This window comes from Chelonia mydas, chromosome 14, assembly GCF_015237465.2.
Source record: "Chelonia mydas isolate rCheMyd1 chromosome 14, rCheMyd1.pri.v2, whole genome shotgun sequence".
Lineage (NCBI taxonomy): Eukaryota > Metazoa > Chordata > Testudines > Cheloniidae > Chelonia > Chelonia mydas.
In genome coordinates, this window is record NC_051254.2 from 34,895,675 (window position 1) to 34,910,895 (window position 15,221).

The window sequence follows — 15,221 nt, forward strand, 5'->3', positions numbered from 1 at the left end:
TGAGCATTCAGGCCTAAATGTACAGATTATCCCCCCACCAGCTCCCTCAGCTCTATGGGAAGGAAGGGGAAAGACACATTCATCCTCTCTGCCTGAGTCTGCAGAGAGCCTGAGACAATATCTCTGAGAGGCAGGAGTTGCCTTGAGTATTACCAACACCACAACACTTGACTGAGTCTGCAGAGAGCCAGAGACAATCATGCTCAGAGGGGACAACTGCCTTGAGTGTAATCGATGCAGCAACATCTGCCCGAGTCTGCAGAGAGACTGAGACAGTAGTCATGAGATGAAAAATTAGGTTTTTACCCTAAGGGGGTGCTGTTTGTGATCCAGACCCTCTAGCTTCAGGATGGAGAACACCGGAAATAGCCCCTTCCACTTCTTTCCAATCAGTCTGAGAGAGCAATAGGCCAAAAGGGACAATTAGTAGTAGTATTTATGTATATCACAGCTGTGATTTCATGGCCTATCCAAGATCACAGCCTTATTGTGCTTGCTAGGGCTTGCACACACAGTATGAGATGATCCGGACTCAATGGCCTTACAGTCTAAACAGATAAAGGTAACAAAGATTGGGAAGAGAAACCAATGCACAGAGAAGTGAGATAATTTCCCCCAGACCCCACAGCAGATATATGGCAGAGCGAGGGCACAAATCCACACCTCCAGTGCCCAATCCACCAGATCTTGCTGCCTCAGGATGGGAAGGAAGGAGAACAGAGCAGCTGTACTGTTTAAATGCTGCAGCATGCCTGAATTGGGTCACTGATGAGACCTTACCGTGTACATTGTACTGGATGATTGATATGCAGTGAGAAAGGAGCAGCTACATTGTATAATGGGGACCAGATGTCAGCAGAACCTCTGGGGTTCCAAAGGGGAAGCCATACTATAAAAACACCTCTAGGTGGCTGCAGAAAATAAGAGATAAAAAAGGAGCAGCTATAGGGCTAGATTCTCAGTTCTAGTAAGCTGATATAGCTCTGTTAATTTCCATGCAGAGACACCAATTTCCTACAGCTGGGGATCTGGGACATTGGCTCCAGTGGAGCTATGGCTGATTCCCAGCAGCTGGGGATCCCGTCTCACTTATTCAATGGAGATACATCAATTTACACCATAGGGGGAATGTGTCCCATTGCCTTCAATGGAGCTATGTCAATTTAAACCAGATGGCAATCCAGTTCATTATTTTCAGTGGAGCAACCTTATTTTACACCACTGGAGAACATAGCCCATAATGTTTGAGTGGGGAGCAAAAAGAAAGGTTGATAAATGGGCTGTTATACTGCAAAGTGAGCAGTATGGCAGTACGTGCCAAGAATGAGTCATGGACAGCTAGTCCATGAAATAAAGGATGACTATTGGCAAAGGGCCGGGCATTATAACGGACCATCATTGCTCAGAAAGGTAAACTATGCTTCATCATGATGTGAACCATTTCCCTGTAGAGACTCATTAGGCTGTTTCACTAAATGCAATTACATTAGGGAAAAACAAGTCAAGTCACACCGGGCATTGCTAAGAACAAAGCTTTGGAGACACAAAATTGTCCATAATGCTAATGGGTTGAGTTTTAAATTGTGGGACTCGACTGTACTTATGAAAATCTTTGAATTGGACAGGGAATAACAATCTCCTACAAGGTTTTGCAATAAGAAGTGGATAGACTTATTCTTCCCTCAAAACACCGGTATAATTCAGGTCAACGTAGGACAGCTTTCCTCAGAAAACTTACTGATGGAAATGCTTACTTCTGGGAACCAGATGTGGACAATATACTGTGATGCATAAATGCAATGGTTATATAGACTATGCCAAAATGTTTACATTAATTGATGTGTGTACACACACAAATGTGCATGCGTATCCCTCTGCACAAACCATTGTCCTCCCCTGCCTGGTTTCAGATGTTCTGTAGTTTGCTCTTTTTTACACTCGGTAGAAGAGGTTTTCTTGAGCTCAGGTGTTGGCATCTGGCAACCAGGAAGGCTGGGATTCCCAAAGGAATTGAAGGGAACTAAGCACCCAAATTACAGTTGGATGTGGGTGCCTAACTCCCATAGGCTCCTTTGAAAATCTCAGACAGACTTCATATTTTGTCAAGGATTAGTTCCATTGTTAGAGCCTCAGCTATGCAGTGCCGTGCTGTTTCAGACTGAGAAGAGGGACTCAGTTTAAACATGTCTTCACAGCTGCTTTACCCTCCCTCCAACCTTGAATACTTGGTCATGCACGACGCTTTTTCTGCATGTTCTGCCTTTTTGGGTGAGTTTCTGTGCAGATAAAGCTGGCGGGAGGAGCTGTTGTTGAGTGCGTGGAGGAAAGTCCAAGAGGGAAATCAAAGATCTTAGAAACATCTAAGGCACCAAAGTTTAGTGTCCACATTTCATTTTGCAACCATGAAAAGACACTTCAAACCCAGCTGGACAATAAGGGCCATGATATAAGTCCCTTCTCAAACTTCCTGCCTCTAACTTCACAGGAATTTTTTCAGGCCCAGTGTTGTGAAATCCTGAGTGACGCTGGGGAAGAAGAAAGACCCAGTCAAAGAGATCAGTAATAAATCCAGTTAAGATTGTAGGCAATCGTCATAATTTTGTTGAGATCTGGGCTAGGTTATTCAAGGTGGTCTAAAGAAATTAGGCACTGATCTGCCAATGGGAGTTTTGTACTAAATCTCCTGAGACCATACTGAAAATCACAGCCTAAATCATGCCTAAATTCTGCATCATGACTTTCCTGAAGGCCCCCTTCACCTCTTGGTTCTTCAGACTGTAGATGATGGGGTTGAACATTGGGGTGGCGACCGTGTACATAAGCGACAGAGTTTTATGGAAGCCTGGGGACAGGTCCGCTGATGGTGCCATGTACATGATAATGATGGTACCGTAATACAGACTCACCACCAGCAGGTGAGAGGCGCAGGTGGAAAAGGCCTTTTGCCTCCCGGCGAAGGAGGCGATTTGCTGGATGGCCGAGAGGATAAGAACGTAAGACACAATTATGAAGAGGAAAGGGATCAGGGCTACCAGGGAGCAGCAGACCAGAATGATCATTTCCGCCAGGGGGCTTTTTGCACAGGATAATTTGAGCAGCTCCGCCATGTCACAGAAGAAATTATTAATTTCATTGGGGCCGCAGAAGTTTAGCTGGGGCACCATTCCCACTACTAAAGCTGAGGCTGAGAAACCAGTTATCCAGGAGGCAGATACCAACAGAAGGCAGACCCTGAAGTTCATCATAACCTTATAGCTGAGTGGGTTGCATATGGCTAAGTAACGGTCATAAGCCATGACTGCAAGAAGGAAGCACTCTATGGAAGCCAAAGCACCAAAGAAAAATAACTGTGTGATACAGTCCCTGAAGGAGATTGTCCTATCCTCTACCAGGAACCCAGCCAGCAACCTGGGGGAAATGACTGAGGTGTAGCAGGTCTCCAGGAAAGACAAGTTCCCCAGGAAGAAGTACATGGGGGTGTGAAGGTGCTGGTCATACACAACTAGCGCAATCATGAGAAGGTTCCCAGCCACAGTCAGGATGTACATCACCAAAAACAGAACAAAAAGCAGAATCTGAAATTCGTTCAGGTTCCCGAATCCCAGAAGGATGAACTTGGTGATGGATGTTTCATTTTTCCATTGCATGTGTGCCATGTATTCTCTGGAAGGAAAGAAAGGAAGGAAGGAAGATTAACAAAACCGGAAAGATCTCCTTTCCAAAAATCTACAACTATTTCCTTTGACAGATTTCAGAGTAGCAGCCGTGTTAGTCTGTATTCGCAAAAAGAAAAGGAGTACTTGTGGAACCTTAGAGACTAACCAATTTATTTGAGCACAAGCTTTTGTGAGCTACAGCTCACTTCATCAGATGCATTCAGTGATGAGTGTAGTTAACCATCAGAACACCTTACCAAGGAATGTAGTGGATACTCCATCACTTGGAGTCTTTAAATCAAGAGTGGCTGTTTCTTTCTAAAAGTTATGGGCTGGTTGCCAGAATCATTGGGTGAAATTCTCTGGCCTGTGTTATGCAGGAGCTCAGACTAGATGATCATAAAGGTCCCTTCTAGCTTTGTCTTCTGCAGCTTCCACAGTATGCATCCGATGAAGTGAGCTGTAGCTCACGAAAGCTCCTGCTCAGATAAATTGGTTAGTCTCTAAGGTGCCACAAGTACTCCTTTTCTTTTTGCGAATACAGACTAACACGGCTGTTACTCTGAAACCTTCTAGCTTTGATATCTACGAATCTGTGACCTTATATGTCTCTTGTATCCCTCACATCAATTACGCTACGACAGTTCACTGAGAATCAGTATGATCCAGGGGGATTGATCAGTGCTCTGAAATTCTGAAAAGCAGGGATCTACTCCTGGCTTTGACACTGACCGGCTTCATGGTCTTGAGGATGTCACTTCCCTTGTTCTGTCTCAGTTTCCCGAATTCTAAAATTGAAGCTTTTACTTTGTGACTTAGGAAGGAAGGGAGAGACTTTGAAAGGCACAAAAAGGACATAGGGTGGGTGCCTAATCCTGTTTTTTGCCTTTGGAACTCTTTGCCAAAGAGCTCTATAGAAAGGCTTAGTATTATTATTGCATACAGGAAAACAAATATTGCATGTAAGGCTACTAGCTATACTAGCAACATTTACCCACCCTAACCCGTGTCCTTATCACGGTTCAGGGCTAGCTGCACCTTTGACATCTCTCAGTGCAGATGAGAGGCCTTGAGCCTTTACCTGACTGGGGTGCAAACCCGCAATTCTCCCACTCTTTAGACCCAGTCCCCGGTTTGCAACACCTGTTTACCAGCTGTGAGTGCTGAACAGACCTGGGTAGGTTCATCTGCCCTTGCAAGACTTCCCCATGCTTGACTGGTATGAACACAGTGACCCAAACCAGCCTTTGTGAAGCCAAGTATTTAATCTGAACAGCAGGAATCAAAGCATAACAAAACAGCCGACATGCATCTGTCTGACCTAAAGCTTAGGTAGGCTTAGCTTATCCAGACGGCTGGTCCTGGGGGGAACGGTCTGTACCCCTGCAGCCTCTGTGTCCCTCTCTCCTAAGCTCTAGCGGCTCAGATTTTCAACCACTCCCAAAGCTCCTTGTTTCAGTTTCTCACCTGTTGGTCCTCCCATCTGTGGTTACCAGCCCCAGTGCTGAACCCAGCATGGTGGAGGTAACACTTTAATGGCACTGATGCCAGGACTGTCCTTAAAGTACCAGAAAACAGGGAGATATCAGGGGTTATTGTCTGCTTCCCAGCCTATGTGGTCTCTGGTCCGATTGGAATTAACCTCCCAGCAGCCATCTAGCAAGCCACACAATAACGATCAAACACATAGATAATATTCATAAGATAGCACAGTCAACTCACATGTCCCTTACACCCCTTTCCGATGTTCATTCGAATGTTGAGAAGCTGGGACTTGGTTATCGACTTGCAGCACCTTTTAGATGACATTGCTGCTTAGTTATATGCCTTTTCCCCATTCACTAAAGATTACATCATTGCAATGATTTTCTTCCCGACCCTTTTGTGGATTGCTTTGACTCCCTCAGTGAAGAGACATAATAATACCCTCCGCTAGCATTTTGAAATGTCTGTTGCACAAACAAAATTAACATGGGAACCTCAAGAGGGTTATGAATTTGGTAAAGCTTTAATGACAAAAAGGCTCTGGAGAAAAGTTCCAGTTCTTTCTTTCTTCAATTAATTTTTTTATTTCTGTTCATAAAGAATCACACAATGAAAGTACAAAAAGGTAACTGTGACTTACAATTTGTAAACAGAAAAGGAGTACTTGTGGCACCTTAGAGACTAACAAATTTATTTGAGCATAAGCTTTCGTGAGCTACAGCTCACTTCATCGGATGCAGTTTCAAATACCGCACACTACACGGGATCTCCAATATAAAGGTCTGTTCAAACCTAATTTTAAAGCCCGGCCTGAACATAACTAGGCCACAATCAATCCAAACCTGACCCCAGCCCGAGGGGGTCGAGTTGTTTTCAGACCTGACCTGACCAAACCCAACACTTGTAGTCGGATACTGTTGGGTTCAGGTTGCCTTGAACAGCGCGCTGAGGTTTGGGGCTGGGGTGTATGCCAGGTAGACTGGGGTTCAGAGGGAGCTTAGGCAGTGCCAGGACTCTGGCAGAGGTGGATGTGGAGAAGGGCAGTGGGGAAGACCCTCACCTTTGCCTCAGAGACACACAGCAGACTGAGGAAGCAGTGGGGTCAGGGAACCTGTGGTGGTATGTTGTCCCCGCTCCCCCACCCTGGCCACCCACAATATCTGCCTGCCCAGCTCCTTGCTACCCATGCCTGCTATTGCTTTTGCACAACCGGCAGTGGATCCTGCCCTGGAGGGGACACAGCCCTCCTCCCTGTTCCCAAAATTACGTGGCTCTGCCCAGCCTCCCCTTCCACACCTACCCCACCTCCAGCCCATGCCTCCATGCTTCCTCTCTCCCCGGCTCCAAGGGGGTTGGGCTGGTGGAGGAGCGGGGGCTGGGTTGCACCATCTTACAGTTTGAGTTTTCATACCCAACCCAAACCTGACATTTGTAATTGGGTCCCATTGGATTGACCATCTCTACTCCAATAGAACTGAACCTTCAGTACATTAGAGGTCCTCATTCCTCTCTTACTCCAGTCACTTGGGTCACCTTATGGGAAACTGCGCTTCGTTATGAAAGTCACCACTTTGTTCCGACCCTTCCCAGAGATCCTTGCTCCTCAGGCTGTAGATGAGGGGGTTGAACATGGGAGATATTGCTGTATGGAGCAGGGAGAGGACCTTGTTTAAATCTGGTGACTGTTTCCTATAGAGGCCCTAGAGACAATTATGATGGTCTGTGATGGGGTGGACTAGGCCCAGAGGCCCCCTGCTCAAGGCGTCAGGGTCCTGCCACACCCATCACAGGAAAGGAGCAGTAGAGAGGTCCTCCAAATGGTCTAGAGTGGCTGTGGGGGAAGCAGCCAATCAGAGAGGCTGCAGGAGGTGGCCAGCCAGGGCCCAGGAGGGCCATATAAAAGGAGCTGCAGAACCAGATACAGTCAGTTCCTTGCTGGAGTCAGTGGAGTGCAGATGGGGGCTCCTGGCTGGCCAAAGGGAACTGCAACACAATGGACAGCTCAGTGCTGGCAGGGACCGGGGGAGTGAGGAAGAGTTCCTGGATGGCTGCTGGGCCTGAACTTGGAAGAGCCCTGAGCTAACAGTAAGGCATTGGTGAAGGCTGGGGCTGTGGGGAAGTGGCCCAGGGAACTGAAGGCAATTTTGCTAAAGAGACATGATGGCACATGACTACAATTCTTAGGGTCCCTGGGCTGGGGAGTATTGGGTGTGTCTGGGTCCCCCACATAGGCCACTGGGGAAGGGCCTACAATTGGACAGCGGTAAACCCCCAGAAGGGGACTGAACTGTCATGAGACCCAACTGGAGAGCTGGGGCCAGAACAGATTAAGAGGGTGAAACCATTGCCTCCAGGGAGGAAGCCCTGTGGGTACAGCCCAATACCAGGGCCAGGACTGTTTAAAGACTTCAGAAACACCCAACCAGAAGGGGATGCCCATGAGAGGTGGGAGCTACGCTGTTACATGGTCCCATAGGAAACAGAAACAACCTGGAGGTGTGAGGAGCAGGTGGAGAAGACTTTTCTCTTCCCTGAGTTGGAAGGGATCCTTTGGATGATCAAGATGATCCTATAGTAGGAAGCTAGGGTTAGTAGAAATGGGACCACACCCACAAAGGCAGACACTATGAAAGACAGAAATTCAACCAGGTGGATGTCAGTACAGGTGAGTTTTAACAGAGGCATAAAATCACAAAAGAAATGGCCAACCTCCTTGGAAGCACAGAAAGGCACCATGATCGTCAAAACCATCAATACTACAGGAGCCAATTACCAACAGCCAGTGGCTAGCTGAAGGCCAACCATTGGGCCAGAGCGCCAGAGTGAGAATGACTCTGTCTCCCAGTGGTTAGGGCACTCCCTGTGGAGGTGGGAGACCCCCATTCCTGCTCCAATGACTATTTTATGTAATTGTTTATACAAAGATCTGTGGAATGTTACTGAAAAACAACAAGAGCAACCAAAGGAGGTTAACACTGTATTTATAGACTTTGCAGCTGCTTTTGACTGAGTGTATCGATCAGTGCTATGGACACTGCAACACCAGTATGGGATGCCCGAGAGCTTAGTGTGCTTTCTGGAGCAACTGTAACACAGCACATTTATTTGCGTGAGGGTCAATGGTTGTATTACAGACTGGTTTTCCGTAAAATCAGGAGTACACCCGGGATGCCTTCTCTCACTTGCATCATGTAGTGTTCTAATACACTCTCCGTTGACAGGGATGATTGAGGCCAAAGTAGGAGGTGTGAATTTTAAAGATTCATCAAGATTACTACATCTTGAGTATGTGGATTATATTGTCTCCTTGGAGAAACTACTGACCAACTACTTCTAAAGCTGGAGCTGAGAAAAAACTGCAGAACCTATGATATAACCAAAGCTATGCATGTTCCCATAAAACAATAACAAATGCCCTGCTGATGCTGCATGTGGATGTCTTTGACATTAAATGGGTGAGTAGTTTTACCTATCTGGATAGTCAGGTGACAGCTCCAAGGTTCTACAGCTGATTGGTCTTGGGTCAATAGCATTTCAGCATCTTCAAAGGCTTCTGTAGGTAGCAGGATATCTGAATGAAAACTAAGAGATGAGTGTTCAATGCCATTGTGATGTCAACTGTGTTATATGGAGCAGAAACACATCCATTATAAACAGCTGAGTAGAAGACATTAAACATTTTTTTCAGTGTTAAAAGTTACAGCGTGTTCTTAACATTGGTGTGTTTGATAATGGCACCAACGAGGAGTTACTCAGATAATCCCAGCAAGATGCGGTCTTGCATCAGTTGGGAACAAGATGGCTGCAATGGCGGGGTCATGTCTGACGTGCAGAAGAAACTATGGTTTTACATAAAGTTTATACAGCTGAGGTTAAAGGAAGTAGAGGCGTGGCTCAGAGCCGTAACTAGCAGCTCCTGACATGGGATGGAGGAGCACAAGTCCCCTGGACTCTCACCAAGTAGGGGTTTACTTTTTTATTATTTATTTATTTATTTATTTATTTTACTTTTTATTTCAAGTTTTAAATTTTATTTTTTAAACATATTTTTTAAAAAACATTCTTTTAATTTACTTTATATTTCTTTTATATTCTGGCCAGTCCCTCCTGCCAGGCCCCTGACCCTTCCCCACCACCAGCCAGCCCTGTCTCCACCCCTCCACTCTGGCCAGCCCCCCGAGCCAGGCTCCTCTCCCCAACTCTAGCCACCCCAGAGCATAACTAAGCATTTTAGCACCCGGGGGCGAGCAAGCATACGTGTGCCTCCTAGTGCATGAGGGGTGTGCATGAAGGGTCACATTCCTCCCCTCCACCTGATTTCTGCCTTCCATTTAGCAGAGAGGTTTTCAAACTGTGGGGCATGGCCCCTAGGGAGCCACCCAGCCCACTCGGGCCCCTGGCTCTCCATGATATGGGAGCTGGGGTACTGGCTGGCTTGTCCGACATCCCTCCCTGCCCTGCTCCTCGAGCCAGGCTGCCTCTGTATGGCCAGGCACTCCCCAGGCAGGGCGGGTGGCACAGCTCCGAGCTGCATCTCTGATGTGCTCTTGCCTCTGCCCCAAAGGAGCCTGGCGCCAGCCAACAACACCCCCTGGAGCCGGCCCTTATGCTCCCTGAAGTGTTCCCTGCTCATCCCCTTGGGCACCTGCCTCTCAGCAGCTGGGTCACTCTCCCCACGCTCCCTGCATGCAGAGTGGGAACCGCCCCTTGCTCCCCTTGGCTGCCCTGCCTCAGCCCCATGGCTGCCAGGCTCACAGTCGCACAGTCCGAGCTCTGAGCTCAGTCACACAAGCCCGGTGCCTAGCCCAGGGTCTGGGGGCTGCTGCTAGCAGGACAGACTCTCTCCCGCCAGCTCCGGAAACCGAGGCAGTATGAATGGAGCGACCCCTAGGATTACCATATTTCAAGTTCCCAAATCGAGTACACTCTGTGTGTGTGTGTCCTGGGAAGGGGGTATTTGGTGGGTGCCGGAGCAGGTATTTGGGAGGTACTGGGAGGGGGTATTTGGGGGTGCTGGAGGGCAGTGTGTGTATACTGGGAAGGGTGTTTGGGAGGCGCTGGAGCTGGTATTTGGGGGGTGCTGGAGGAGTGTGTGTGTACTGGGAGGGGTATTTGGGGGGTGAGGGAGGTGGTAGGGTGGCTGGTGCAGGCCCGGGACGCAGCGCCAGCCCATCAGTCAGCACCTCCCTGTGGGCCTCTCCCCCTCCCCAGGCCAGGGAGCTGTGGCCTGGCCCTATCACCTGGCCGAGAGGCACATGGTGGCTCCTCTTACTTGGCGGTCTGGGCCAGGGCGGGGCGAGGAGGGCGGGATCTGGCAGCGGCACATGCAGAGGAGGGACCAATGGGGGCGGGGGTGTGGAGACGGCTCTTTCCCAGAAATTTCCTCTTATTTCAAAAATCCACCCAGACCGAGGGCGGATGACAAAAAAAGAGGAAATGTCTGGGAAAACCCTGATGTATGGTGGTAACCCTGGCAACCTGCCAGCAGCCACCAGGAGCTGCGGGGTAGCCAGGGGCGTGTCTGACACACGCCTCCGCTCAGGCCCATGGGCAGGGAGCCAGTGGTCCTAGCACCGCAGGGAGAGCTTGCTCCAGCTGGGGTCAGCAGGAGCGGGATGGGGTGCTGAGCACCCTCTGCTCCAGCTGACACCACTGGGCCCGATCCTGTGTCGCCCCATTTTTCTGCCCCTGCAGGCTTTGCGCCCCGTGTGGCTGCCCCACTCTTATTACGGCCCTGAGCCACCCCTCTACTTCCTTCAACCTCAGCTCTATACACTTTATGTAAAAGCATTCTTTCTTCTGCACATTGGACAGGACCCCGCTGTGAGGCTGTATGATTGAAATATAAGCAAATATAACCAATATCAGTGACAGTGCCACTGTTAGACAATTGCAACAAATCTTGTACAAAGCATGTCATGTAAGGTGTCAATGGAAAAGTTATGATTTGCTAAGTATGATTATTCTGTTTTTATATGCATGCATTGTTTTTGTATCTGAAGTTATGAATATTGTCTATGCATCGGTATCTTACATATTGCTGTATTCCTGGGCAACACCTACCAGATAAGATTTACATCTAGGCTAGACAGCTTTGTGTTGATGGCCCATCAAAGATACTTAGCTCTCACAATGGGCTATAGAAGAGACTCATTGCTCCCAGAAGGCTCTTCCTGCAGACTTCTCAGCCTCCAAGGGGCCAATGGCTACCCCCTGTGAGTCAGCAAGCCATGTAAGGATATGTGATATGCTCATGTGACCCCGGACTCCATCTTTTGCCAGTAACTTTCCACAAACTGTTATATGAGCTTTGTTTGAAACAGAAAATTTCCAGGCATGTGGCAAAGGTTGTAAAAGACCCTTGGGGTGACTACATTTTGCCTATTTCCTGCCCTGATTATCTGGACCATGGATTTACAACTAAAAGGAGCATATTGAACTATGGACTGAGGAAGTTACCAGAGAGACTTTACAAACCAGCTGTCTATAACATCACTGCTACAAACCTGATATAAGGACATTCCAATTATTGTATGTATATGATCTATTAACCATTTTAATTCTCTTCTTCTTTTCTTTTACTAATAAACCTTTAGATGTTAGTTACTAAAAGATTGACAGCAGTGTGATTATTGGGTAAGATCTGAGTTATATATTGACCTGGCTATGTAGCAGATCTCTTGGGATTAGAAGAACCCTTTGTTTGATAAATTGATTTTCAGTAACCACTCATCATAAAGTCTAGTGTCTGGCTGGTGAAACTAGGGATGAAATTCCTAAGGAGACTGCATCTTTGACTTCTTGTTAACCAGTGTGGTGAGACAGAAGTTTACTTTTGTTACTAGCTTGGTATAATCTAATGATAGAATAACCACCAGTTTGGAGTGAGTCTGCCCTGTTTCTCAGTTGTTTGTCCTGAATCTGGTATTCTCAGATGTAACCCACTGAGGCACAGTGACACCTGCCATTGCAGCTATCTTGTTCTCAACTGATGCAAGACCACATCTTGCTGGGATTATCTGAATACCTCCTTGTTGGTGCCATAGTCACAAAGTAAAAGCTTCAGTTTTAGAATTCAGGAAACTGAGACAGAACATGGGAAGTGACATCCTCAAGACCATGAAGCTGGTCAATGCTAAAGCCAGGAATAAATCCCTGCCTGCCAGAATTTCAGAGCACTAATCAATATCCCTGGATCATACTGACTCTCCATAAACTATCATAGAATAATTGATATTAAGGATATAAGAGACATATTAGGTCACAGATTCGTAGATTTCAAAGCTAGAAGGTACCATTACAATCATCTAGTCTGAGCTCCTGCATAACACAGGCCAGAGAATTTAACCCAATGATTCTTGCATCAAGCCCATATCTTGTGGTTGAGCAATAGCTGATCTTTTAGAAAGAAACAGCCAATCTTGATTTAAAGACTCCAAATGATGGATTATCCACTATATCTCTTAATAAGTTGTTCCAATGGTTAATTACACTCACTGTTGTAGCCTTTATGTTGAAATGTCCCCAAATAATATTAAGTAGTTAAAGATAAGGGTGAAATAAAATTCAACTTAGTTTTCAGGTTCGAGCGTCTCAGTCAATTACAGAAAATGTATTTACTACTGGACACCTGTGAAACACTTTGAATAATACAACCAAACTTTATTAAAAAGAAAATTGATCAGTTAAGCAAACAAGCGTGCAATTACCACTTACACAATCCTACAATTACACTTACACTCAAAGATGGAATGGTATATCAATGGATGATCAGTCCACCGAGAACAGAGTGACGGTACCCTTTAGATGTTAATTGCAGATCTCTACAGTTTAGCAAGGTTACTGCTTTTATACTCCAGTATAATACTAATTAACATTAAACTGTCCTTTACCATAATTTGATACCCACCACCTTCTTATTTGCTCTTTACATTACACATTATTTCAATTAACATCTGCACCAATGTCCTTCCCATACTATCAAGATAGGTAGCATTTTAATAAAACATTCTCAACAATTCTTAAAAACACTGATTAAAGCCTTGCTTAAACCAGTTATAACCCAAACATAACAGTAACATAGCCCTGGGCCCTGTCCTTGTCAACTCTTACTTTCCCATAACACTCTGTCTCCAACTTATCTCTAAATTTCTCACACTAGCAACTGCAATTTCCCATACTCCTCTACACTTGGGCTAACTTAGACCCCAAATCTAACATCTACTTATTTCTTAACCTAACCACCCTTTTGGCTATATTGTTAAAAAAATGTAACTTATTTCTAGCCTGAGTTTCCAGCCATTGGATCATTTTCTTCCTTTTTCTGCCAGACTAAAAAGTCCTCTTTGATCAGAAATTTCCCCCCCATGTAGATACTTATAGACCATGATCAAATCACCTTTTAACTTTCTCCTTGTTAAGATCCATAGACTGAGTTTCTCATCCAGTCCACCACCTTGGGGCCAAAGCAATATACATTGTTGTATACAAAGCAGTTGTATCATTGTTCATATGGATCTGTATACATCTTATTATGCTCACACTGTATATGCTTTAACTTCCATTCCTTGTAAGCCCGATTACTTGAGTAGGGTGGCTGATAGTTTGAGAGAGAGCAGATTTTTGTTCTCTGTATCTGCATACTCTCATCTGCAAAATCCTGATCACTAGTTATTATCTCAGCTGCTCATGACTCAACATCACAGCTTATGTTAGCAGGGACACTTCTGCAGCCAGATCAGAGGGTATGTTTTGTTTGGACTGGGAGCAAAGCACTCTGAATGAAGAAATGGGACTATGGCTCTTGCGTCCTCTGAAGCTAAATTGAGCCCAGGTCTGGGCTCCTGCAGGGCAAAGTGCTAGACTCATATTTCCATGCAGGCATTTTTCTAAAAGTTCATATCTTGTAGTTAAGCTCATATGTTGTTTTCTGACCCATTGGACTGGAGCTAAAGCATCTAGTCCTATCGACCAAAATCGCATTCATACTAAAATCTGGGGCTGAAAATTTTCCTACAACTGTTTTTCATTGGGATATTGGGGTTTTGAGTAATTTTTTTTTTTAATTTTCAAAAAGGTGTCTGTTCAATGGAAAATTTCATTTTTTCATCAACATATTTTAAATGGGGAATGCAGTGCCTCTTGGAAGTTGTAGTTTTCTTTTTGTGTCTGTATTCTCCCCTGTGGCTGGCATCCTCAGTTAGAGTACACCTCCCATAATGCATCATGGTCTCTCATTTTAATAAGGGGAAGCTGTGCAATATGGAGTTCCTGTTCCTGCTGCATTATGGGAGATGTAGTTCAGATGGGGGATCCCAGCCCATTGAGGAGAGTGTGTTAACCAGGGTTTTCAGAAACCAAAGCAGTGGTAACTTACTTGTTTTTCTCCAAGCGGTGTCAGGAATAAATCGATGGGGGCACAGCTCATCCGTCTGATAAATGATTGGTAGAAGCAAAAGTGCTTTCACCTAAAACTACTTTTTATTAGATCACACACACACACACACACACACACACACACACACTCTGTTGCAGTAGGTTTAAAGCATTTCAAAACCTAAAGTTAAGAAATGGTTTTGAGGGATCAGCAGCCAGGCTTCAGGGGGGCCCTGCTTTCCGTCTAGCTGCTGGGGAACTTAGCTGTCAAATCCTTGCCCAAAGACAGCTTTCTCGGACTGCTCCAAAGCACACTTCCTAACTAAAATATTTATAAATTTTATCCGGACAAAGCACATAACTCAGCCGCTAATAGACTAATAATTTCTCTAACAACAGCCATAACAATTCATTATTCTCCTTATCAGGAAAGCATTTCTATTCATATCAACAATAAAACTTACATATTAGAGGCACCTAAAACCTAAGTCATTATCCAAACATTCCTTTTATTTTCCTCGAATCTTCACTTCTTGTCCCAACCTCCCATTCTGATAGCAAAACTGCAAACACGCAGTTATTTGGCCATGCCTCTCAGGGCCTATGATTTTCCTAGCTATGTGATGTTTGGTTTTCAGCTGGCAGTGACTGAACATACAAAATTGCTGGCTGCAGTACTGTCAAGTTCTGGGGTAGCACGCAGGA

The 15,221-nt window shown here is 45.8% G+C and overlaps 1 protein-coding gene across 1 annotated transcript; it reads right to left on the bottom strand.

The window, feature by feature from the left end:
• Nucleotides 1-2,708: 2,708 nt before the first annotated feature.
• Nucleotides 2,709-3,656, bottom strand: LOC102943310 (olfactory receptor 1020-like). Its single transcript, XM_007070747.3, has one exon. The coding sequence runs from the start codon at nucleotides 3,654-3,656 to the stop codon at nucleotides 2,709-2,711; it is 948 nt and encodes a 315-aa protein (XP_007070809.3).
• Nucleotides 3,657-15,221: the final 11,565 nt, after the last annotated feature.